Source organism: Alligator sinensis, unplaced genomic scaffold (assembly GCF_000455745.1).
Source record: "Alligator sinensis unplaced genomic scaffold, ASM45574v1 scaffold839_1, whole genome shotgun sequence".
In the NCBI taxonomy this organism is placed as follows: domain Eukaryota; kingdom Metazoa; phylum Chordata; order Crocodylia; family Alligatoridae; genus Alligator; species Alligator sinensis.
The window spans coordinates 1,424,533-1,449,339 of NW_005841885.1; the positions used below are offsets into that span (position 1 = coordinate 1,424,533).

At 48.1% G+C, this 24,807-nt stretch overlaps 1 protein-coding gene across 2 annotated transcripts; it reads left to right on the plus strand.

Moving 5' to 3' along the window:
- The first annotated feature begins 1,514 nt into the window (after window positions 1–1,514).
- On the plus strand, window positions 1,515–24,807 carry TPRA1 (transmembrane protein adipocyte associated 1). Of its 2 annotated transcripts, XM_025196826.1 has the most exons (12): window positions 1,516–1,672; window positions 7,197–7,279; window positions 8,473–8,675; window positions 8,813–8,945; window positions 11,963–12,049; window positions 14,948–15,020; window positions 15,919–15,998; window positions 17,557–17,667; window positions 18,191–18,251; window positions 19,567–19,669; window positions 20,387–20,467; window positions 21,625–24,806. In XM_025196826.1, the coding sequence occupies exons 3-12, from the start codon at window positions 8,485–8,487 to the stop codon at window positions 21,857–21,859; spliced, it is 1,155 nt and encodes a 384-aa protein (XP_025052611.1). In that variant the 5' UTR covers window positions 1,516–1,672; window positions 7,197–7,279; window positions 8,473–8,484; the 3' UTR covers window positions 21,860–24,806. The 2 variants fall into 2 exon arrangements, with proteins under 2 accessions (XP_025052612.1, XP_025052611.1); XM_025196827.1 differs by lacking the exons at window positions 14,948–15,020; window positions 15,919–15,998 and having other exon boundaries at window positions 1,515–1,672; window positions 21,625–24,807.

The window sequence follows — 24,807 nt, forward strand, 5'->3', positions numbered from 1 at the left end:
CCACTTGCTAGTACTGGGGAGTCCTAAACAGCCCTCACCTCTCTTTTTGCTGTGCTGGGTGTATTGCTACATTCCCCCTCCCAGATACTCTGATCCCAGAGTGTCAGGGAGGGGGGTTCAGAGTTCAGTCTGAATCACAAGGCTCAGCCTGTGAGAGAAGCTAGTTGTGAGGGACACTTTCAAGGGAGTGGAGAAGCAAAGGCCAGTGATCACACCCAGTGCTAATAAGGTGACACTAGGAAAGGACAAGGGTCATGGATCATGACTCAGTTTCCCTGCTCTCTGTTGAGTTGGCCAGGAGATCCTTATCTCAGAGGAATGGGTGGGAATATTGAACCTGAACTGCATAAAATTCCTGAATGGTATAAAACTCCCCCACACCAAAGTGGAGGGGTGCGAGCCTGGAGCTTGCCTCCAATACTGAGGCTATCTTCTGAGGGCTCAGAGACCTTGGTAGGGAATCCATTTGTGCATGCATCTGAACCCCAAGCCTCCAGGGTTGGGCCTGCAAGTAGGATGCCCGCTAAAGGATTTGGGAATGTCTGAAGCTCCAGATGGGGATGGAGGATGCTTGCCAGTAGTAGGGCCACTTATGGTTCTGGACTGACTCTCAGATGTGGAATTTGATTGGGCTGACTTGGCTTAGAATATGGGGAAAAAAAATCTTTGCTGTACGTAGGATGACTGGCAATGGATTTGGGAGTATCTGAATTCCCAGGGAGGGAGCCTGGGATGGAGGATGCTTGCCAGTTGTAGCGCCATTCATGGTGTTTAGAATGATTGAGTTCTGCCTGCTCAATCAATACGGTTTTTGGAAGGGTTGAGTGCTGCTCAGTCGATATGATTTGGAACTGATTTGACCTGGGACACAAAATATATGAATTATAAAAAATGCAAAACTCTGCTGTATGGAGCTGCTTTTGTTTATATTGCCTGGTGGATAACATCCCCATAAACCCGCCTCTGGTCTGGAGGAGCTTGCTTTGGCTTCCCTTATATTTCTAACCAAATAAAAGCCCCCAGTGGCAGCCTGGGCGTAACATTATCTGCCCTAACACAGGAAGGCGCAGGGTCGCCTTTCCACAAAAAGCATGCAGAACTCATGGACGTGTGGCCTAGGGATGGGGGGAGAGCCCTGCATTGAACATGGGCTACAGGGGATGCGCCTGGTCTTGCTGCTGCCCCTGGCTGTGGCTGGGACACACCACTGCTTTGGGGCAGGAGATGCCCCTTGCCCTGCACAGCGACACGCAACCCCCCGCAGCCCCCTTCAGCCTCTGACATTCCAGCGCTTCGAGTCCCGCCTCCCGACGGCTCCCATTGGCTCTCGCGGCTCTTTCAGCGCACCCTCCCCCGGCCTTCTTTGGTTTAGCGCCTCCTGATTGGTGGAGCTGGCTCGGTCCCAGGGAGCCTCTAGGAAAAGTCAATCTGGGCGTAGCCGAAAAAAGCCCTCCCCCCGCGGGGAGTGGAGCCTGGGGGCGCTGTCGGGTCACGCGCTGTCTTCTTGTAGCGCGCGGGCGCCAAGCCCGCCCGGAGGAGGCGGCGCGGGGCAGTGGTTGCGGCTCCGTGGCCGGGAAGCTCTTGAGTGACGCTCCCCGGACGCGCGGGAGGAAGCGTCGGGCCGGGGCCGGGGCCGGGGCATGGCCGAGCGGAGCCGCGTCCTGCGCCCTCGGTAAGATGTATGTGTACATCTATAGACACGCGTGTAATGTGTGTGTGTGTAGGGACACGCGTGATCGGGGGTGCGCATCTCTCTGTGTGTCTATGCGTGTGCGGGTGTGTATCTAGGGGAGTGCGTGTGCATCTATAATAGGTGTGTGCATGTATCTGTATGGGCATGTGTATGGGTGCGTGTGTATCCATACGGGGGGGGGGGGGGTTTTGGGGGGAATGGGGGGGCTTTGGGTTCATGTGTGTGTGTATGTGTGTATATATATATATATATCTATAGATACATGTACATAATGTGCGTGTATGTATATTTGTGTGCATATAATATAAATAGACACATTTATACAGGTGCATGTGTATCTATAATTGGTGTGTGTGTGTATGGGTTCATGTGTATTTATATGGGTGTGTGTGTATCTATAATAGGGGTGTTTATGTGTATCTGTATGGGCACGTGTTTATATAGGTGCATGTGTATAATGCATGTGTATCTATAGACATGTATGTGTGTATATAGATATGTGTACATAATGTGTGTATGTATATATGAGTGTGTGTGTATATGTGTGTGTAGATAGAAATGCACATGTGTGTGTAGAATATGTGTGCGTATATACCTGCACATGTGTGTGTATAGTGCATATATATAGACTTCAGGACTCGTAGTGGAGATGATATTTTGTATTAGACCAACAAGATTTTTGCAAAAAAAAATTCTTTAATTGCAATTAAAGAATTTTTGTGCAAAAATCTTGTTGTTCTAATACAAGATACCATCTCCACTTCGAGTCCTGATTGCTTTCTCCTCTAGACCAATATGGCTACAACCTGGATACCTGACTATATATAGATGTGTGTGTAATATATCTAAACCTGTGTGTATCTCTAGCACGAGATTTCCCGAGTCCAAGCTCACTCCATCAGATGCTGTAAAAGGATGTGTTTTGGTGAGCTTGTACCCGTGGTTCTCTGCCAGGGTGCTGTGGCGGGCTAGGGTCCCCTGAGATCCTGTCACGGGTGCCACACTGTCAGCACTCTTAGGTGGGCAGACGTGATTCTCAAGATAACCTAGAGATTTCAACAGGAATCCACAAATATTAAAAACATTCAGACTCGTTGGGGTCTTTATCAAGTCTGTGCAACAGAAGAATTGCTCTATTGTGTTTTTGTCGTCAAAACACAAGTAAAAGCTATGAGCTGGCACTTTCTCCAGGGTTCCTTGAGTCTAAAAAAGATTGAGAACCACTGGTCTATAAGGTGCAAACCTACTCTGCCTTCACCTTGACTTCAGATTAACATGACTACCTACACCTGTCTCTTTTATTGGGCCCCCATGGTTGGGGTAGACATAGACAAGCTTTCCTTTTTACTTAACTTGTAAGGAGCACATAGCAGCGCAGCATTTGTGCCCAGCATGGTCCCTACCACTGGAGAGATCTCAGCCCTGTGTGCCTAGAAGCCTTGAAAAACTGCCTGTGAACTTGTTTCAGGAGAGGCGAGTCTTTTCTTTTGGCAATGCAACCAATGCCCTGGGCAGCAGGCAGGCCGTAGTGGCTTGTCCCAGTTCGGGACACGCTCACAGCTCACTCTACAGCGCATGGGTTGTGGCCACATTGCTTGTGAATATTTGCGCGTCACTGTTTTGAGGACGCTGCATCGGTACATGCAAAGACTGTTATTTTAGAGGTCCCTGCTAGCTGGCATGCAGCATTAGCGTATGAGGAGGGAGAAGCATGGTAAACATTCCTTATCCTGAATGGATAAGGAGAGGTACGGCTAGGAGAGACATGGCTAGGTTCGTTAGTCTGAAGTCAAGCAGAAAGCAGGGTAGATTTGCACCTTATAGATTAATCAAAGTGTGTGCGTGTGGCACCAGATTTTGCGAGCTGTGAACTTCAGCCCACAAAAGCTTGTTGTGTGTGTACACATATACTACTTTTGGTAAATCTGTAAGGTGCACATTTACCCTGCCTTCTAGCTCGATTTATAAAACATTGGCCTAGCCCGACATTCACAAATCAAGCTGTTGTTATGGCTGAGTCGTTGACCATGAACTAGATCTTGTGATCTCTTGCAGGGTTTCAGCTGAACTTTTCATTTGAAGCATGCTTCTTCCTTTTTTTTTTTTTTTTTTTTTTTTTTAAGATTATCAGTTCTGAATGTGGGTGCCTTAAGTTAGATGTCTATGTAGACGTTGCAAAGGGGACCTTCTTCAGACTTTTTTGGGGGGCGCTGTAGCTGCTCAGTGACTCAGTTAGTTTGCATATATATGTAGGTACCTAAATATAGAACTAAGTATCTATTCTGAAGTTTCTGCATTTAAAATACTGGACCCACGTTCTTATTAAATAGTAATACCTTAATTTTACACAGGGGCTCCATGTGGGCACAAGGATGAAGCTAAGATTTTTTTTTTCAAATTGGTTCTGTGGGAGATCTATTTTAGGTGATTTTTTTTTTTTTTTTTTTTTTCTGAAAGCAAGCAACATGTTGGTCTTGAAATCAGTCAAGAGTTTGCATGCCATTTTTCTTAATGAGGCTTTTTATTGTGGCACTCAGTGTTGTCATTCAAGAGTGCTATTCCTAATGTGCTTACACTCCAGGTATTCCTGGTTAACTGAAGCTAAATTACATGCACTCTGCAAGCATGCTGTCAACTGAAAATTGCTTGTAGCTAAGGTGGTGCAAAAATATGTGTACAATATGGGTATTAAATCTGGGAAGGAGATGTTGCTGAAACAGATGGCTATGGTAACACTTGCGTGTGAGAGAACAGTGCTTCTATTGTTAACCCTTGCCTTAGAAAAGGCAAGAGCTAGAGGTGTTCAGAAACAGGCCTGCTACTATAGTAAATCAGGTGAGCTCAAATGGCAGAGCTCGGGGATTGCCATTCCTGAGGGCAGGTAACAGTACCTTGCACTTCTCCAGTTTCTCTCTTCTGAAGATCCTGACATACATTACAGACTGAAATGAAGTTAGCCTCACCGGTCCCTACTCTGTTTCACAGGTGGGGAACTGATGCCCCGACGAGGTGTTGTATTGTTCAGGGGGACAGGGCTTTGCTACTCCAAGCTGACCAGTATAGCAGGCAACTCTGGGGGCCTGAGTTACTGCTGGCACCTGGGATCATTGCAGTGCTGTGTCTTGTGGCTGTTGTACGCCAAGGGTTGGAGATGGGTGGTCCTTCGAGGCAGCCTTGTGCCTGTCTCCTGTATTGCTTACCCTGAGGAAACGCTCTGATAGCTGGCACTCGGGCCTCGACTGTGCTCTGGCCCCTTTACGTAGCATAAAGGGGCCAGGCTGCAGCTGATTTGTTCCCACGTCTGAGTCCTTTAGGTGCTTGAAGCCGGTGGCCATCCTGCTTCCCCCCTCCACTGCGGGACATCTTGACCCTGTGAACTGCAGGCTGCTTTGCTCTGGGTCCTATCATGAGAGCATTGCCTTCTTCCCATCTCCTGTGCATCAAGGCATCCCCCAAGCTGAGGGAGAATACAGGCAGGAGATTCCTTTCCCCTGTTGTTGTGGGCTGGGGTTGCTCTTCAGGCAGCTACTTTGGCTTGACTTTTTTTTTTAGGCCATGGGAAAGTCTTTTTTTAGCTTTTCTGGGGAAAAAAAAATGGATGTGATATTGAAACTAGGAGGGGATGGGGAAATGGCCTTTGTCACTGGATGGAAAATCCCCATCTCATGAGCTGGTTCTGGAGTGAAAGGAGCGGGTAGCAATTAAGCAAAAAAGGACAGGGTGAATTCTGGAAAATACTGTTTACAAAAATGGCCTTGTTTTCACCATTAAAGGCTCTGTGGTAACAACTGTGTTGAAATGTGGTCTTGTTAGCAGAGCGATGAGGGCAGTTCTTATCTCGAAAACGGCATCAACCACCCTGGGGAGTGTCTAAGCACAGTTGTTGCAAAGAAGGAAAAATAACTTTCCCTCAGTAGTTTGGGGAGCAGAGCTGAAATTATGCTGGCCATGTAAGTCGGTGGTAGAGTGAATGAAGCAGCAGAGAGCAGAGCATTGCAGGGCTGTTGGCTCATGGTTTCCCCTCCTCTCTCTATGCTTCCTGAGTCTCTCTCTCCTCCTCTTCCCACCCTGTTAAAAAGTTAGGCATAAGTTGAGTGCAGTCATATCCACCCATCCTCCTTTGCTGCAGCCTTTCTCAGGCTGGAAATAGACACCTTTGTGCCACCATAAACATTTTTATGGGGGTACAGAAGTCAAGCAAGCAGATGTCCATGCCCTTTATCACTCCCCAAATGCCCCAAATTTGTGGTCGTGACATAGGTGGTATTAATTTGTGCCACTATTTTGTGACGGATGTCTGTTTGCTTGGAGGCAGGAGAGTGCTCTCCAGCTACCCTGGGAGTGCCTGCCTGGTTTCCTCCGTCTGGGATTCCCCAGATGCACATGAGCTTTCTGAGGTTGAATTCTTCCTTGTGCAATCCTGGGGCTGGGACCACCAGTTCCCTGCAGCGTGTCTCTGCAGGTGGGGAACGCATTACCCATTGATCCTGAAGGACAACGGGTAACGCATGGTTTTCCCGATGAAGTGGATCAGCTGTGCTGGGACACGTCTTGGCACAGATGACCCACTTAATTTGGCCACATCTATTTATACCCTCAGAGTCGAGAGGCTTCTGAGAGATGTCAGAGTAGCAAGACATAGGTAAGTCACTAGAGAGAAATGTCTTTCTCAATGCTGCAGGGATTTGGTGCTTAAGAACTGGGGAGGCTGAAGGGAGGAACATAACATACCTCTTTAGGGGAGGAGACGGGAGCTCCCTAATGTGAAGGTCAGTGGCTGGGACCTTTGCCAGAGCTAGGCTTTCTAGCGGAGAAGCTGCCACCTCAGCACAAAGCCGATCGTCCCAGGGCTGTGTTTGTTTAAAACGACGTCTCTAATGCAGTTTGACCTACCATAGCCTTAAAGAAAACCCCAGCCCACGGAGGACCTGTTACAATGGAGGGATCAGAAGCAGCTATGTCAGCAGGCAGCTCCCCCAACCCACATCCCCTCCCAGGGCCTGGCAACAGTCCCAGCTTCGGAGAAGAATGGGACGGTGTCGAGCTGGCTGCCCCTGGGAGGACAAAACCTGAGCTCCAAAGCAGGTGCCACAGAGCTGGGCCTCTCTGCCTCCCCTAGCTGGGACCATGTCTAGCCGTAGGCTCCAGCAGTCAGCAAGAAGCATAAAGACTTTCTTGCTTGCCTCTCTCATGCAGGCTGCAGCATCCGCAATGCTGGTTGTTGTTCAAATGAGGGGGAATTTTGTTGAGATTTAATCCTGGATTAGCTACAGGGAACGGGCAGTCAGGGCACTCTAAATCCCCCAAGGACCTGCGTCCTTGTGATGACAGCAGGTGGTGGCTCTTTTAAAAAAAAATAAAATAAAATAAAAATCCCAGGGTGTTTTGTGGCGGCTCCACCCAGGGGAGGGGAATCTTGGAGGGAGAGGTACTTCACGACATTGTGGTGCCTGGTATCTGGGGATCATAAGACATGTTACTAGCATGGGGGTTCCTTCTTTTGCAGGAGAGGAAACTCCAGTGCAGAGGAGGGAGTTGCCTGGGGCCATGAGTCCAGCTGGGAGCCGATGATGGAGCCTCGTGTCTGTGAGTACAGTGCCCTGGAGCACCGGCAAGCTTGGGGTGTGGTGGAGCTCTTACCAGCAGTCCCAAAGCAGAATTTTCCCCTGGTTTCCACCAGTTCGGCCCCGTGGATGGGAGGTAAATAGGGTTTCTTTGCTGTGGGGGAGAATTTGCCATCTTCCCCCCTCCCCACTTCTAGGGCTGACAGCTGATATCCTAGCTGGAGCAGCCACAAGGCCTGCGAGGTATGCCAGTGGATCAAGCTATGAGCTTGCTTTCAGGGAGGGCAGATCTGATAGGTTTCAACAAGGGGTGGAGAGCAAGTTGTTATCTTGCCTTCTTTGAAAATGCTATGGAAGCGGCATGGCACAGGGGAGGGAAGGAGTAACTGTGAGCCAGGACTCCTGGGTGCTTCCACTGGGTTTCCCTCTGTTTTCTAGTGTGACCTTGAAGAAGTTCCTGAATAACTCTCTTTCACCTTCTACCTCTACAGATTAGCAATACTGATGCTATCTTATGCCCCAGGAGCAGTGAAAGCTTGTGTTTATTGATGGGGTAAAGTGTTTGTGCATCCCTAGATGCAACAGGCTGTAGAAGGGGATGGAGCCCTGTTATGGGCTTTAAAATCATAGCCGTTGGAGTGGTTTGGAAGGGCTCGAAGAGAATGCAGGGTCTAAGATGCAGCTAGGATATTGTCATTACACTCGTGGTGCTTTGTGAAAGCAGAAAGTCCATGGAGTCCCATCTAAGTAGATATATGCCACTTGCCCCCTAGCACTGACTAGGGAGGCTGGCATTAGCAACAGGTATTGGGTAAAGGCCAATGAGTGAAGCTACAGAGTAAAGTTTCCTGCAGGCCCAAGAGCTTGTTAAATATCAGGGAGCTGCGGAGCAGGGCTTGCAAGTCACCTCATCTAATCTGGATTAGTCAGCGGTGTCTGGAAGGTTCCTGTCATCCTGGTCGAAGATGGGATTCCTGTCTTTTCTGCCCTGGTGGAGGGACAAGAGACATTCTGCTCTGTTGTGTGATGCAGCCTTTCTGCTAGCAACAATAATAATTTGCTGTAATGAGTAGGCTGTGACTACTTTGTGGATGTACTTTTCTGTTTCTCTGACTCAGATGTTGCTTTTTCCTGTCCTAATCATCCTGTGTTGTATCATGCTTGGCCTTAACCCCCACTGCATGTAACCTTCACTTTTTTTTCCTCTGTGGCCAGAAAGGAGACAGGATGTTCCCATCTGTGACGTCAGTGGTGAGGTTCTCTGCGTATGACAACGTCACGCATTCCACTGCTCTGGTAACAGTGCCAGTTAGCGTGACGGCTCTGTCCCCTGTGACCACACAGTCAATCAATGATACCAACATCACTGTGCCGCACAAGTGCCTACTTCTACTTTACGAGGACATTGGGAAGTCTAGGTGAGAGTTGGGACCTGGGGATGGAGTCTGGTATTATCCAGGGACACGGGCTTTTCAGGATTAGGGGACTGGTGTCTTCCTCTGCATTGGGAGATTTTGCAAATACGGAACTGTTAATCCTGCTTCTCTCTCTGCAGAGTCCGGTACTGGGACCTCCTGCTCCTGGTTCCCAATGTACTCTTCTTTGTCTTTCTTCTCTGGAAACTGCCCTCCGCCAGGGCCAAAATCCGTGTCACCTCCAGTCCCATCTTCACTACTTTTTATATACTGGTAAGTATGGGCACGTGTACTCTGACCTGATGGGGGAGGAATCAGTTCCCCTTCCCAGAACATTTCTGATTGGATGACTGGGCCTTTTTCAGATCCCTAGTGAGTAAAATCTTCTGCAAAAGCATATGAACATCTTAAAACTAAGGCACGGTGTAATAAATGGGCACTGGGCTTCCCAGTGTGAATTCTGTTCCTCCTAGAGAGTAGGGATATCTGGATTTCAGATTCTGGGTTGGGTCTTTCATGACCTCAAAGGGACCTACTTTAAACCTAGCCCCATATTTTATCTCTGCGTTTTGATATCTGTTCTCTTGTGTCTTCCCTTCCAGTTGCTTTCTTTGCAGTCAGTCCTAGTTAAAACTAACTTCTTACTGAGGGAGTGGAATAGAAATGGCAGCAAATGAATTGTCATGATGTTAGCAGGAGTGTCAGTCCTTACCAGCGCTTTTGTAGAACACCCTAACTTGATTAGAGAGCTGGAACCGGAGGTCCCAAGGCTGCAAGGCCCTCTTTGAGGGTGCAGGAAAGTGACCATCTGTTCCTGCAGGGTGACCCTTCCTTTGGGTTTGAAGGAGTGATGACTGAGTCTTGTTGATGTGAAGTTGGAGATGGAAGCAGAAGGAACAGGTAGATGAGTCTTGTTTCCCAAATGTGTAGGGTCTCTTATCTCTTGCCTTCTCCCCAGTTTAAGGCAGCACGTGCAGCCTCTACTTGTGCTATGGAAGTCTCTCTAGTGGTTTCTGAATACCATTTAGCTCGCTGAGCACCTCTGGGAGCATGGTGTACACTTAGTCCAACCAGATCCTTAAAGCTCCTGGGTGCAGTTCACAACACTCCTGCCCAGGTGAGCAGTCTGGCCTCTGGCTGTCTCAAAGCAGTGGTATATGGCTGCTCATCAGTTGGGTGAATTCAGCACCACTGCAGCATTCTGTGAGGCAGAGCTCAACTTGGTTGAAAGAAAAGTCTGTTTGTACATGAGGAGAGTGAGGTCTAGGAGGTGTCTTTCCTCAACCTGGCCATCAGTTACAATAGATAAAAAAACCAGGAAGCAGATAAAATTGAGGCCTAGATAATGGCAAGCCTAGATGGAGCCTGTAATCAGAAACTCTGAGCTGTGCATGGTGCTGCCAGATAGTGTAGGCTCCAGAGGTCAGGAGTGAGGGGAGGGGAAGGAAAACTTTGAACGACCTAATGCATTCAGAATTTTTAAAAGCCCTGGGGAAAGGTTTTCAGTCTGGATTTAAATTGTCCTCCTTGGTGTCAGTACTATGAATAGTCCCACTGGGAGTTAGTGGAAATTGAAACTCTGAGAAACCAAAGAGAAGAAACAAAAGTGAAACTGATAAGTCTGTTGGCTTTGTCCAAGTAAGGAGCAGCGACTAACCCAGCAGCAGTGTGGACTGTGGGAACCATTTCTCTCCAGTTTTAGTCATCTTGGGCATATCCATAGGAAGATGAGGACACAAATATTTTCTTTGTGGTTAGGATCAGTATGCTAGTGATTTCTTTCAGGTAACTAGTTTGCTCTTGTCTGTAAAGAACAAATAAAGGATCTCCCTCTTGCAGGGCTTGGGGACAGCATAGCAAACTGGGGACAGGCTAGACACCAAACATATTTCTTTTTACCCCTTCTTGAATCCTACCTGGAGAAAAGTTATGTCTTTGGGACTTGCAATTTTTTGTGGGGGAGAGGAGAAGGGAGGTAGAGGAGGCAGGTGATTGGGTTTGTTGACTAGAAATTAGTGCAAGCTTTGGAGAGAGCACATTTCTTGCCTTTCAGAGCATAAGCAAGGAGGATTCAGTTTGCATGCAGACAAGGACAGAGCTCTTATACTGGTGGCTTGGAGCATTTGGGGATTTTTCCCTGTCTCACTCTGTAGGGGAAAGGTGCTATAAAGACCTGTAGTAAGTAGTATGCTCCAGGGAGCCTGTTCAGGGTGCTCTGTGAGCTGACCAGCTTTGCCTGCTGCTGTCAGCGAAAGGAAACTTCAGGTTGTGAGAGAGCCCATCAAATCTGACTTCTACCTGTTGTGGACAGATTAGCTACTTCATTTCTGGAGTGTTAGCGTAATATACGATGAAGCTGGCAGCTCTGCTTGAAAAGATTGTGCCTGTGGTATAGTGTGGAGATACTTGACCTAACTCTAAAAGGGTTAGTTCGGATACCAAAAGCATATGGGGATGAGGTATATTAGCCAACCCAAAGCTCCATGCTATAATAGCTAGAAGGTTTCCAGTTCTTGAGCCAGCTTGACTCTCTGCTGCACTATACTCTGCCATGTAAGAGACTCTGAAGTCCTTGGCCTGAGCTGATCTCTTATCTTCTGCATCCCTAAAGGTTACCACCATTTAGCGAAAGAGCAGAGCTCCACAATCCTATTGTGGATCTAGGGTTTGTTGGCTGATCTCGTGGATCAGTGATCTGGGAGAGATCCATGTCCTGAGGCAGCCCAGGCCATCATAATCTGAAGTAGTATTTTTTTTTTGTTGGTTTGACATTTTTTTGACTGAAGTGGCAAAAAGGAGAAGGAGATTAGCTTCTCTGCCCTGTGTGAACATCTCCCCATTCCATATAATATATCTCAAGAGCAAACTGGATGCTTATCTTGCTGGGATCCTATGACCCCAGCTGACTTCCTGCCCTTTGGGCAGGGGGCTGGACTCAATGATCTTCCGAGGTCCCTTCCAGCCCTAATGTCTATGAAATAATGCCCCCAAGGGCACTGAGTGGAAAGACTTGATGAGGCTTCCTTCACAGTTGCTTTGATGGACTAGAAATTTGGATGTTTACTTTTTACTGGGGCCAGTCTCTGCTGCCTATACTGTAGTCATCCTGCAGTTAGGCTTGGAGTCTGGGAGACCATCACCAGGGGTCTGGCTTGAGTCAACAGCTTGGAAGTCTTGAATTCCATCAGCTGGGCTTCCAGCCAGGGAAAAGGGTCACTGGAGTAAACTTCCTGATGGTCACCGTGCAACACACTGGTACCAGCTCACTCTGACTGTCTTTTTTTTTTTAGGTCTTTGTGGTGGCATTGGTTGGGATTGCAAGGGCCGTTGTCTCCATGACAGTCAGTGCCTCTGATACTGCTACAGTGGCCGATAAGGTGAGTGTCCTTCCAGAGTCATTATTCAGGTCTGGCTTGAAAGATGAGTAGTAGCTTCCTCGAGATGTTTTATCTGCAATGCTCATGGCTATTCAGTACCGTGGAATGCTGCTTTGACAACTCTCTTTAAATGATTCCAGCACCCAGAGCGGCAGAACAGCGAACATCCCTGCTTCCCCAGGCATGCTATAGCAAAGTCTCCATCATGAGAGTCAGGAGTGTGGATGTGGTTCGTGTTTGATTGCCAAGATGTGTCTTGAATGCCAAAATGCATCTCCCCTCAGTTTGTTAGCCCCTGGCAACACCTGTGCTGTAGTCTCCTTAGCTAAGTGAACCTCAGGAGGAGGCATGAGAATCTTTCCTGCATACCTTTTCTCTCTAGTGTTTTGTGTCATGGCTGTCATAGCTCCTCAGTGCACTACTCTCTGGGACCCTGTTTACCTTCACTTTCATTGCATGGCTTTAAATCTGCAGGTTACCGTATTTACCCAAATACAAGACAAGGTTTTTCTCTCTAATCAGCATGAGAAAAAAAGCCCCTTAGCTTACACTTGCATACAAGGAAACTGCCTTAAATACATAGACTATCATTAAACTGCTGCCAAAAGCAGCATGTGTTCGGGAATGGGAACCAACTATGAAGTTAATTAAATGCAGCCAACACTGAGCATGACTAGAAAACACATGGCTCATATTGGACAAACATGCTGATAAATATTTTTGCAACAACAAAAAAAATATAAATTTCTATAAATTTAAGTATAAACGTGTGTGTATATATATGCCGCTGTGGTTCACTTGATAGTCCAAAAACACACCTTTAGGGTTACATCATTCTCATTTCCGTTACAAAATCACACCACACAGCCATGGTTCTACATGACCACTGATGGGAACCTACAAGGATAGAATAGTGTAGCTCATCTGAATAAAATGTGGTAGTGCCCATTAAGCACATTCCTCCTCAGCACCAAGTCTTTTTCAAGTCATGGTGAGCCACTACATTGCATGACATTTTGACCTCTTCTTCACTTCCAGAGCTGAACTCTGCCGTTTTCTCTTATTTCTAATAATTCCTGTTTCTTCACCAGTCTTAGATACCTGACAAACATCACCAAATAGGGCCCCAAACAATTCATCTAGAATTCCTCTGCCTCTTCCCCTGCCCCCCTAGCTCGGCACGTATGATTAGTGCGGTCCTGCCCTTTATGAGGTGAAGCCAGACCAGGTTGCCCTGAGCCTTATCTGCATGTACATTTTTGGAGCATCCCAGGACTCATGACAAGAACACTTACTTGCAGCCATAAGTGGGGCCTAATGGATCCTTTGTGGGAAGTATCTGGATTACACACAGATACTGGGGACTGCCGAGCTAGGGGGTCACCATGGCTTAAAATGTTGTTGACTTTGCTGGGGCTCAGCCCAATGAACTGTACAGTCAATCATGAGTCTTTGATTATTGGGTTAAGAACATGTATAGCTTGTACTGCATATAAGTAGGTGCCAAAGTGCTGCTCCAAACTGTATTTATGGACTTGCAGCGGTTTTAAAAGAAAAAAAAAAGGTAACATTCAGCAATTCTAAGTGAACTGAGTGTATGGGTGTTATATGCAAAATGCTGCAGCCATGTTTAATATCAAGGACACTGTTTTCAAATTTGCTCCTCATTTCCATGTGCTCAGGGAAAGTTAAGGAGAGGGCGAAGGGGCTGCCAGGGGAAAAAGTTGAGGGAAAACAAAGCAAAGGGGCTACCTGACCCCCCCAGATTTTTTTTCCCTGCTGTAGCAGTAAGAGGGGGACAAATTCAGAGCAAACTTCCAATAATTATATTATATACCTGGAAAATTATAAGCAAACCAGGTTCTTTGGATAAATCCAATATCTTTTATTAGACCAACTCAAATAGTTGGAAAAATTCAACTTAGCAAGCTTTCAGGCACAAACACCCTTTGCCAGCCTGACGAAAGGCGTTTGTGCCCGAAAGCTTGCTAAGAAGAATTTTTCCAACTATTTGAGCTGGTCTAATAAAAGATATTGGATTTACACAAAGAACCTTGTTTGCCTGTGTCCTTAGACCAACACGGCTACAATCTGCACCCCTGGAGAATTAAACAAATTTATACATTTTCCATATATCAAATTACTTATTGGGAGATTGTTTTATAATCATGGTCATCTTCTGTTCTAGTAAATATGGTAAATAAGGAATGAAATGTTTTGAGAGAAACTGCCTCTCTCTAGCTCTCCCTTCTGTGTGGCATCCTCTGCTTAGAAGTCCTGAAGCAAGGCAGATATCCTTTTCAGCCCGTTGCCTGGTGTGGGGTGTCTATCATGGAGCTTTTGAAAGTGAAAATAGACTGTGAATGAGAATTATTTGCCCCGATGGGGCAAATAATTCCCCCCCCCAATCTCCCCGAATGGGGGAGATTGGGGGAGAGACTATATAACTCTCCCCCAATCTCCCGATGGGGGAGAGTTATATAGTCATTCTGCTTTGAGCAGTGGCACTAGGAGAAAGCAGGGTGCTGCTGTTTCCCTAGCAATAAGTTGGCCACAGAATAAGCCCTTATCCCTAATTTTTGAACTGATGAAGATGCAAGCTGCCTGGGTTGGCTATGCAGCAGAGGTCCCACCCCTGCCACTAGGGGAATGGCTTCAGCTGTGCCGAACCATGGCTGCTGGCTTCATCCTAAGTGCTGGGTGTGGGGAGGGTCTGGAGTGCTGGGCCTCAAGGCAAAGGGTATACGGACAAGGAAGGTCCCTGGGAATGGTGTTCTCCCCCAGGGGGAGTGGAATTTCCGTTCATAAAGGAAATGGGAAGAGTTTTGCTATATAAACTTCCCTGTGTCTCTGTTCCTCCTGACCCTGCTTGCCTGCCTGGTTCCTGTTGCTTTGCAGATCCTGTGGGAGATCACGCGCTTCTTCCTTCTGGCCATTGAGCTGAGTGTGGTGATCCTAGGCCTCGCCTTTGGTAGGTGCCAGGCGGCTTCCTGCTCCCAAGGCCCCTGACAGGCCCCTTCCCTTCCACAGAGGCTGTGTGCACACCGTGGCTGAGGGCTGGGGAGGGGTGAGGGTCAGTCCTGTTGGGTAGGAGATGACTAGACTAGTTAGACCGTGTGTGAGACTCATGGGGAAATGGCCTGGGGCTTAGCATGCATGTGGTTTCCTATGTGACTCATGCAGTACCTAGCACTCCAAGCACCAACACAGGATTCACCTACACACACCTGGTGATGCTAAAGTGTGAGGGAAGGCTGCTTGAACCCCATTTCCTGTGGGAGGAAGATTCCTCTGGGGACCTTTTTACCTTGCCTCCTCTTGGTGCTTTCCTCTTGACAGCAGGGGCTGAACAAAGCCTTCTCTGGTGCCTGTTGGTGGCTCAGTTCCAGCTGCTCAGCGTGGGTACTCTCCAAGGTTGTCTGTGTATCTTTAGGAGCATCTGTGATGCCCCTTGCTGCAGCAACTGAGCAGTGGGTCTCCATCACCTGGGGGCCTGGAGCCTGGAACAGATGGAGTTGCTTTGGAGTTGATTAAAGGGAGATTCTTCTAATAGCTTTTCACTGCTCAGGCTGTAGCTTGTTCCAGATCTTGTAACCGTGGTGGGAGGGCCTAGGTGCTTTCCTAGTGTAGGGGATGGGAACGAAGCAGAGCCAGAGCCTCTTGCCCTGTTACTGTCATGCTCTGGGTCCTCTGTCTGTGGGAGGCTAAGCGGTCTGGGTGGCAGTGTGGCTTCCTGGGGTGGTGAGCTGTAACCTCTTGTAGTCTTAGGGGGATGCCAAACAGTTTTTGGTGTTCTAGCAGGCCCTTGGGTGCTCAATCTTATCGGGGCTGGAATGACTGGGGGAATGATCTTTCCTTGCTCCTTTCAGGTCATCTTGAGAGCAAGTCCAGTATTAAACGTGTCTTGGCCATCACCACGGTGCTGTCTCTGGCCTACTCTGTCACCCAGGTGAGCATGTTGGGGCAGACAAAGGAAAAGGCCGCGTCTTGGAGTGAAACAGTGCTTGCTTGAGAAGATCTGGCCTCCTATGGAGAAACGGGCCTGTTGCTTTGGAGTTCATGGGAGAAGGAAGATGGCTTTAGATCACAGCAGGGGGCAACATTTTGGGCAGCATGCCACAAATTAAGCCCTGTGCCCTCCTGAGTGCTATTCTTATCCCCATCCCCTGTTTGATGTGCTGCTCTGCTTTCTGCTTCCTTCCCTGTGATCCCTTCCCAAGGTGCTGCTGTGCTTTCTGCTTCCTGACCAATTTGCTGCTGTGCTGTCTGTCCCCTCCCTGTTCTGCCACTTGCCACTTATGGTACCCATGCCCCAGGTTGGCCACCCCTAGCTTAGACTAAGCTCCATCCCACAAGTGTTTGGTGGGATGCAGAATGTCTCGAGACTAGTGATGTAGCAAGAACCTTTTGCCTTTAGGGCATCTGATTGATTCTGCGCTCCAGGCTGGCACGGTGGAGGACAGTAAATAAAATATGAAGTTGTGGGGGGCTGACTCATTGAGGGGACTGGGAAATAGGTGTCTCTTGCATCTAGGGAAAAGGTTCCAAATCCACACAAGATGGAGAAGCAGGGCTGCCCATTGGGACCCTTGCAGCCTCTCCTGTTCTGTCTCTTGCTTAGCTGAGAGCTGTTCCTCACTAGTGAGTTCCTAACTAGTTTGCCAGCTCAGCATATTAGCTGTGTGTCTCTCTCTGAACAATGCAGTGTGTGTCTGGGCCTGTTCTTCTCTTCACCAGTGGCAGTAGCCAGCCCTTTGGAATGGTTTTTGTCTGGGGCAGCACTGGGGTAACAGGGAAACAATTGTTCAGTGTTCAGGCTCTCTCGCAGAGGCAACCGAGCTGATCACTGCTACATGATACACTGCAAGAGCTTCATTAAATATCAAGTGGCTAAGCTATGTCTGGATTTAATAACTGTCCAGGGAGTGCCACACCTTTTTCTGTGTACAGCCGTAGCTGTCTTTCAGTACATGAGTCTGGGTTTCCTTTCCCAGCTCTGTACACAAGCAGGAGTGTTTAGCTTGGATGGTGCAGTGGGAAGTGTCAGTTCTGGAGGCAGGAATGGAATACTTGCCATTTCAGTGGTCCCTGCAATCTGGTCTCCTGCCTTCCCATCATTTTGTCTTCTGGGAGGTCATGATGAGGGGGGACTTTTCTCCAAAGCCAAAAGGTGCTGCTGATCCCCAGGGAAAAAATTCTTCCATTGCAACAGCCTGCAACTGCACTTTGCATTTGGCCAGGAGCTCATCTGTTCGTAAATGGACACCCTATCCTGCCCTGTTGAAATCCTGGGGCTCCTTGGTTTCTTGCCTATATTTTACCTACTCTTCTTTTAGTTGAGTCTGAGTTGGCTAAAGAGCACATCTGAGCAGTGCAAGAGGTGGAGTTGAGTGGAGTGGCAAGGTCAGCAGTTATCTGAACTTCTGTGAATGCAGATATCCTCTGTCAGTGGAGGGACAATGGGTTCTGTGAAAGCCAAAGTGCTGAGAGTGCCTTTTCTCCCTCAGGGGACACTGGAAATCCTGTACCCTGATTCCCACCTCTCTGCAGAAGACTTCAACATCTATGGCCATGGAGGGAGACACTTCTGGCTTGCCAGCTCCTGTTTCTTCTTTCTGGTGAGTACATGGCTCATGCTGCCTATCCTGGCCAAATGGAAGGATAGTTTGGGTTGGTACCTCCTCTTCGGCAGCTGTACCTTGATATCTCCACTTACCTCCCTTATCTTTTAAATGAAATGATGAGAATTGGGTGCAAGCAGTCAGGCCCCCCAGGCAGGTGGACGGCCCCTGGCTCCTTACATGTACCTGCTTAGTCTGTGACTTCCAGGTCCAGTGCTAGAGCTCCTGGGAGATGGTGTTTGTGATAGGGCAGAGAGCCATGAAGATTGAAGAGAGACCAGGCTAAGAGTGGACCAGGTCCTGACAGCTGAATTCAAGCTCTGCCTGGGGCCTTCCATGCCTTTCCAACTTCTCAACGTACAAAGGGAAGAGCCTGTAGCATAATGAACTGTCGAGTACCCGCAACTACTGTCTGTGGCTTTAGAGACGCATCCACCCACCACCCCATTCCTTTGAAACTTGCACTATTAAATCCTATCATGCACAGGGCAGAGACTAAGTTCTTTTTCTCCCTCAACAGGTCTATAGCTTGGTGGTGATTCTTCCAAAAACTCCGCTGAAAGACCGGATTTCTCTTCCATGTGAGTGGACTCATCAGGCTGGTGGTGTTGTAGTCAACCAGTGTGGGGAACAGAGACATGTGGGTGGGAGCAAAGGGTTCCAGCAACTAGGGCTCTTGCAAATAAATACCTGCTTGCCCCCTTTTCTAAGCATCTGGGTAGTGGGTGCCTGGCAGGAAACTGAGAGGTTGGGTGGCTCCTCAAACCTAGTAAAGCTCCACAGTGCAGGTTGTTCTTTAGGTGGGTTAGTTATTGTAGCTTTGGCTTGGGTTTTCCATGCTGGCAGATAGAATGACCTGCCACAGTGAGGTGCTCATGGGCGTCTATGGCAAAAGAAGGGTTGCTTTGGGGCTCTTTAAATGGCTAATTCCTGAATGGTGGAGTCCCTTCAAAATGCCACATGTCAGGTGGGAGGGACTGAAATGTAAGATGATAGACAGGGTGGGAGGGATTGTTCACATCCCCATTGTGGCAGCTAGAACATTGAATTAAAAGACTGGCTGGCTCTTCCATTGGGAGGGAGGTATAATGTGTTTGTCCTTGTAGATTTTTTTTTATTTTTTTTTTTAGATGCACTAACTACAAGCAGGAGGGCTTGACTTCTTAAAGAAAGTTCCTTGAGTAGCACTTGAGGTTGTACTCTCTTGGAGTACAGCTACTGAGAGGGGAAAGTTCCAGGCTTTCTAGGCTGGTTGGAAGCTTCTAGCCAGTTCTTTAAATACTGCACATTGGCGCAGTGCTTACCAAGTATGCCTGCTGCGAGTCGGTGCAAGTGTCCTCAGCTCAACTTAGTTCATATCTGCAGTACCCCTTGCTACTCCAGTCCTAAACATTCCCAGTGCTGCTGATGTCCCTCAGTATGGACCCATAGCATCCTTTACTTTTCCTACTTTGGTCTTCTATGCTGTTTTACTAACTCCGCTTTTACTCCCCTGCTGACCCACAGTGCCTCTTTTGGTTCAGTCACAGGCCCTGTGAGCAACGCTAGGTCCATGTGTTCAGCAGTGATAGGCTTGCGCCTTTTATTCTAATGACAGCCGTTGGAGTCCCCTGCTGCTGCTTGGCATGTGAAGCTGTGGTTTCCTCCATAAGTGTCATAGTATGTGGCTGTCTCACTTCCTGACCTCCAGTGGTACTACTGGCAATAGAGAGAAGAAATATGGGGTGTTGATCTTTAAGTAGTTCCCAAGCTTTCCAGAGCTCTGTCTTTTCTAACAGCAGTTGGAGACATGTCTCTAGGCTGTGCCACCTCCTTCAGCTGGCAGCTGCTATCATAAACTGCTTAGCTGGGGCTGGTGAGCCTGATTTTTTTTTTTCATCCTTGTCTCCCCCACAGCGAGGAGGAGTTTTTATGTCTATGCTGGAATTCTTGCCCTGATGAATCTCCTGCAGGGCCTGGGCAGTGCCCTCCTCTGCGTGGATATCATAGAAGGACTGTGGTACGTATGGCAAGGGGACTGGTTCTGTCAGCATCCTCAGCTGGAAGAAAAGTCTGTTGCCGAGTTAGCCAAGACTTATTTAATATGAGTCTCTGTTTAGGGGTAGCAGAGAAGTTTGCTTACCTACAATCATAACTGGGACAGAAGGAACTTCCCTGCTGCCCCTAAATAAAGTGGTGGGTATAGGTTTAACAGTAATACTGTTAAGATGCCCCTCTGTGAAATACACAGGACAAGGGTGTACTGTTGTAAGGGAGGCATGTGCAGAGCTCCTCCAAGAAGTGTTCTCCATATTCCCTTCCTGTGTAAGGGAGGGGCAGCACTTAGTCAGCAGTGAGGACCAGCCCCTGGCTTCATTTTGCCTGGGGTTTTCCAGTGAGAGAGGTCACATTCAGGAGATGCAGAAATAGCACAGAGCTGTCCATTTTGTACTGGAAATATGGCATTCTTGGGACAGGGCTGTCCCGTGGCTGAGCAGGGACTTTCTGGGCTGAGAGAAACTGCAAAGCATTGACGGTTGAACTTGTTCATCTGGGCCAAGGGAGCATGCTTAGTTAGTAGGAGATGTTGCCTTCTGTCTCCCACACGGTGTCTTGGACCCTTGGGAGGGAATGGGATCCCTTCCTGAAGGCATGGGTTTGCTTATTACACACAGGAACCATTTTCTGTACTGTGAGGAGATGCTAACAACTTCATGTTTCCTCTTGCCTCTGACAGCTGTGTTGATGCCACAACATTCCTCTACTTCAGCTTCTTCGCACCTCTCATTTACGTGGCATTCCTGAAAGGCTTCTTTGGGTGAGTAGATGGGAGTTCTTTTACCTTGCTTAGTCTCTCACTTCCCTCACTTGTAAAATACAAGCCATGGTTGGACCTCAGTAACAGAACCTAGCTCTGTCACTGCCTTTAACCTTGGTCAAGTCTCTTCCTCTCTGTGTGACTCCATTCCCCTATAAAATGGGAAACAGATGCCAGCTCCTCGTGAGGAGCCAAGTTGTTGATGTCTGCACCCACTGTTAGATACTGAGGAGCTGACTAGTCAAGTGTTTTGTGAATGACTGATTCCCACAGTCGGATTAAGTAGAGAACGTGGCTCCTGGATTCACTGTTGAGTGTGCAAAGACCTGTACATGATTCACAGATTTCAAATAGGAATCCAGACTGTCAAACATGCTCTGACCTGCTGTGGTCTTTGAATCCTTTGCAACAGAAGAATTGCTCTATTATTTTTTTGTAGTTGAAAAAAAACTCCAAGTGAAAGTTAAGAGCTGGCATTTTCCAAGGGCTCCCCTGAGAGGTAGAGAACCGCTGAAGCGTGATTCTTGGACTTGAGGTGCCCCCGTGTGGCCAGCTGGGGGCAGTGCAGTGTCTTCACCCTACTGATGTCTCCTGAACAGGACAGATCAAACTGTACAAGCGTGCTGGTAAACAGGAAGCAGCAGATTCCTAAATCTTCATGGGACTGAACTGTTGCTCTGCTCTCTGCTTTGCAGTCTGAAAGGAGCAAAGTTTGGTATTGGCTCTAGATGGAAAACTCTGCTTTTGAGATGAATGTCCTGATCCAAACCTTTCAAGTCCCATGAATCCCATTCCATTGGAGATGATGATAGAGTACCCATTGGTGACTTTGGCATCAGGACCTCATCGTTTGCATTGAGGAAATCTGTGCACTGCAGGAGGAATAAGAACAGATATTCCACGCATCTACTTACAGCCCTGGTTGTCCAACCATAGCTCTGTCAATGTGCTTTGCTCCAGAGCTGTGCCACCCCCTGCTGCTTTGGTCCTGCACCCTCCTGGTGAGGGGATGGTGGAGTTCATATGATGTGGCCAATGGTCCCTAAATGTGGGGTTCCATATCGTTGCTGCTTCTCAGCTGGAGAGGTCACTGTGCTGACATTTCACCACATTCACCAGCTTTCTAACTCTTTTTCTCTCCTTCCTCCTGACTCCAGGTCTGAGCCAAAGATCCTTTTCTCCTACAAATGCCAAGTGGATGAACCTGAGGATGTTGATGTGCACCTCCCCCATGCCTACGCTGTAGCCAAGAAAGAGGGCATGGATTCCGGCTTCTACTCCAGCACCCAAATTGACACCACAGCCTACCTGGATGATGTTGCCTCTATGCCCTACCACGTGGGCAGCATCAACAGCATTGATAGTGACCGTTGGAAAGCCATCAATGTGTGAAGCAACCCACATCTCCTTTTGCAATGCCTCATTCCCCTCCTTCCAACCTCTCTGATCCCACAGTTGCTAGGATGTGCATTGGAAATTGATCCTCAGCTATTCGGTGTGGCTTTCCCCTCTTTCCTTGGGGTGTTGTCATCCCATTGTGGAACAAAATAGACAACTCCTCTGACCCTCCCAGAAGGACATGCGCTGTCTTCACATGAAAATGGCCTAGACCAGCTGTATTCACAAATACCTTTGTGCAGAACCTTCCTGAGTGTTCCAGAGATGGATGAGACCCAGAAGATGGGCCTGAATGATCCACTTTCCTCTTTGAATGTCTGAAAGCACTTATTTGAGTGGGAGGTGGGTGGGTTTGGGGTGCGTGAACTGAGATTTATGCACCAGAGCAGCCAGAGGAAGCATTCTGTGCATGGACCCAGAGGCACTTTGGGCTGTCTCGGTAGGCCCGCCTTCCCAAATAGTATTGTAATTAACCTGCTCAAGCTCTTAGCAATAGCAGTGTCTGGTGAGGAAGCTTGGAAAAACAGAGTTGCTCCCAGCTCTGGTTGATACAGATACAAATCATGAAATGCAGTATGATGGGAATTGTGTTGAGTGTTTAGCTGGGGAAGGCGGTGAGGGGTGGAGTGAGGAAGTACAATGATGATTGAACTGTTAAATGTGCCCCGAGACCAGGGTCGCATTTTACAGGCTTGTGAGACTGATATATCCTGAGTAAAAAATAGCGGGACTGTAAAAGAGCTAACATGGCTGGTCAACTGAGACCAAACAAGTGAGGAAGCATCTCTGAAGAATGTGCTGCTGTATAACTGGACTTGCAGCCTGACTTCTCGGTGACATGCAGCTATGTGCTTTACACTGAATTGGGGTTGAGTTTTCACACTCAAACTGGCCATGTGAGCATGCTACAGGTCTGTGCTCTGCTTTGGAGGGTCCCCCAGCTACAAGAGGGCTACAGAGGAGAAGGCTGGCTCTGAAAATGAAGGCTGCAGAGGAGATCAGAGGCCTGAGGCAGAGCGAAAGCCGAAGATGAGCCTTGGTTGCTAGTATCCCATGCCTGGAGAGGTATGGGAAGCCAACCAAGTGGCTAGAGTCAAGAGGACAAGTGTTCTAGCTTGGGAGGTAAATGGGAAGTAGGCAAAATGCTACTGCTTCTGCGGCAGCTTCTCCTGATCTGTGCTGTGTTGTAGCTTGGGCCCCTGGCACAATCACACTGGCCTGAATAGGTGCTGCAGCTGGATATGTTTAAAAACCATATGACTTTGGACTTCCCTGCTGGTCTATTTAAAGACTCTCTGAGGTCTTGCCATTAACCTCTTCTACATGGAAAGAAGGGTTTGCATCTGACATGCAAACCCCATGTCATGTCAGCATGACATGGACCCCATCGCATTCCTACCCCATGGCTGTTCTACTCAAGGCTTCCATAGCTGGGCTTGTGGGACCTCTGGGATGCGATTTGCATTCATCAGTGGTGAATACATTTATGTTGGTAGCATTAGAAGTGCGGTTCTGACTGGAGACCTCCAGGTACGTGGAGGATCTGACATGTGAATTGGCTGCATTTAATTGGAAATGGCAGGTTGAGGTTGTTTTCAGCATGTATGAATTTTATGGGTCTCTTCTTTGACTGCTGATTTCTGGATCCTGATAGTTGGGGATAATTAAGGAAGCAAATATCCTTCCTGTTGTGTGGTGCTGGAGTATGGGTTTGAATCCTGAAGGAGGTTAGAGGGTGTAGTTTGCTTCCAAGTGTTCCCAAATGAGGAAATGGGAAGCCTGAGGGGTGACAACAGGGAGTGTGTGTGCATCACTACAGTCATGCAGGCACTTGACTTCTCTACTTGATGAGCACAACCTTGCTGTGAAGGCCAGGCTATTCTGTTCCCTTTGTTTTCTAGCCATCAGGTCTCTAAGCAGCCCTGGGACCCAAAGGGAGAGACACTTGGTTTAAGTGCATGTGTGCTTTTTACTTTATTATTTTTATTTACTTTTTAAAGAGACCTCATTGCACCATGTTGGCTCCTCAGAGCCTTGTAGACTTCCACAGCATGTGGTGATGACAACAGCAGGTGCCTGGGAATGTGCTCTGAGATCTTTATTGAGCTCTCGTCCAGATGGGCCTTTATCCCACCAGGGAAACCTTGTAGCTTCCTACTGTAGCTGGCATTAGCTGCATTGGGACCCCAGTGTAGTGGTCTGTGGGGGCTGATGGGAGCAGGGTTAGGCGACTGAGAGCAGGGTGTCTGAATGGCTGGTGGCATGTCTGTGAGTGCTGCTCTGGTGGCTGAAGCCCTTGGAGATGAACCACTGTTAACGACGGTGGGGAAACTTAAGCATAATTTCCACTGTGTAGGCAGGGCTGTACAAGCCGACTCGGGAGTGGGAGGGCCTTGTTCTGGGTGGGGGACAGAATTGTCCCGTCATGAAGAACAAAGGATGGGAGTCCAGGACTCTGAAAATAAGGCTTGCTTGTGTCTCTTCCTCAGTGAAGTAAGAGCAGTCTGTGAATTCTGCCTATCATTGGCTGATTGAAATGCAGAAGGACCAGCTGCCAAGTGCATCCATCCACTCCTTTCTGGATGGGACAAGTATCTTTCCTCCCCCTTCCCCATTTCCACCCCCCCACCCCCAAAGTCCATTATTTCCTTGCAATGTCCCACATTGTGCTGCTAAGGAGCTTCCACACTAGGTCAAGGACTGACTGTATTCCCGCTGTATGTCTGTGTGTATGTAGCGCCTCAGAGACCAGCACTGGCTGTGGTCTATGGGCAGAAGCGCTTGTCTGTGTCGGGCAGGGAAGGGGAGATTGAAAACAGAGTAATGTATATTTTTGTTTGTAAAATAAATAAAATGAAGTTTGGCATAAACAGAAAACTTTCTCTTGCCAGTGCCCTCAGCTGTATAAAAGCTCTCTGGGATCTTTGTACAAATATATCTGA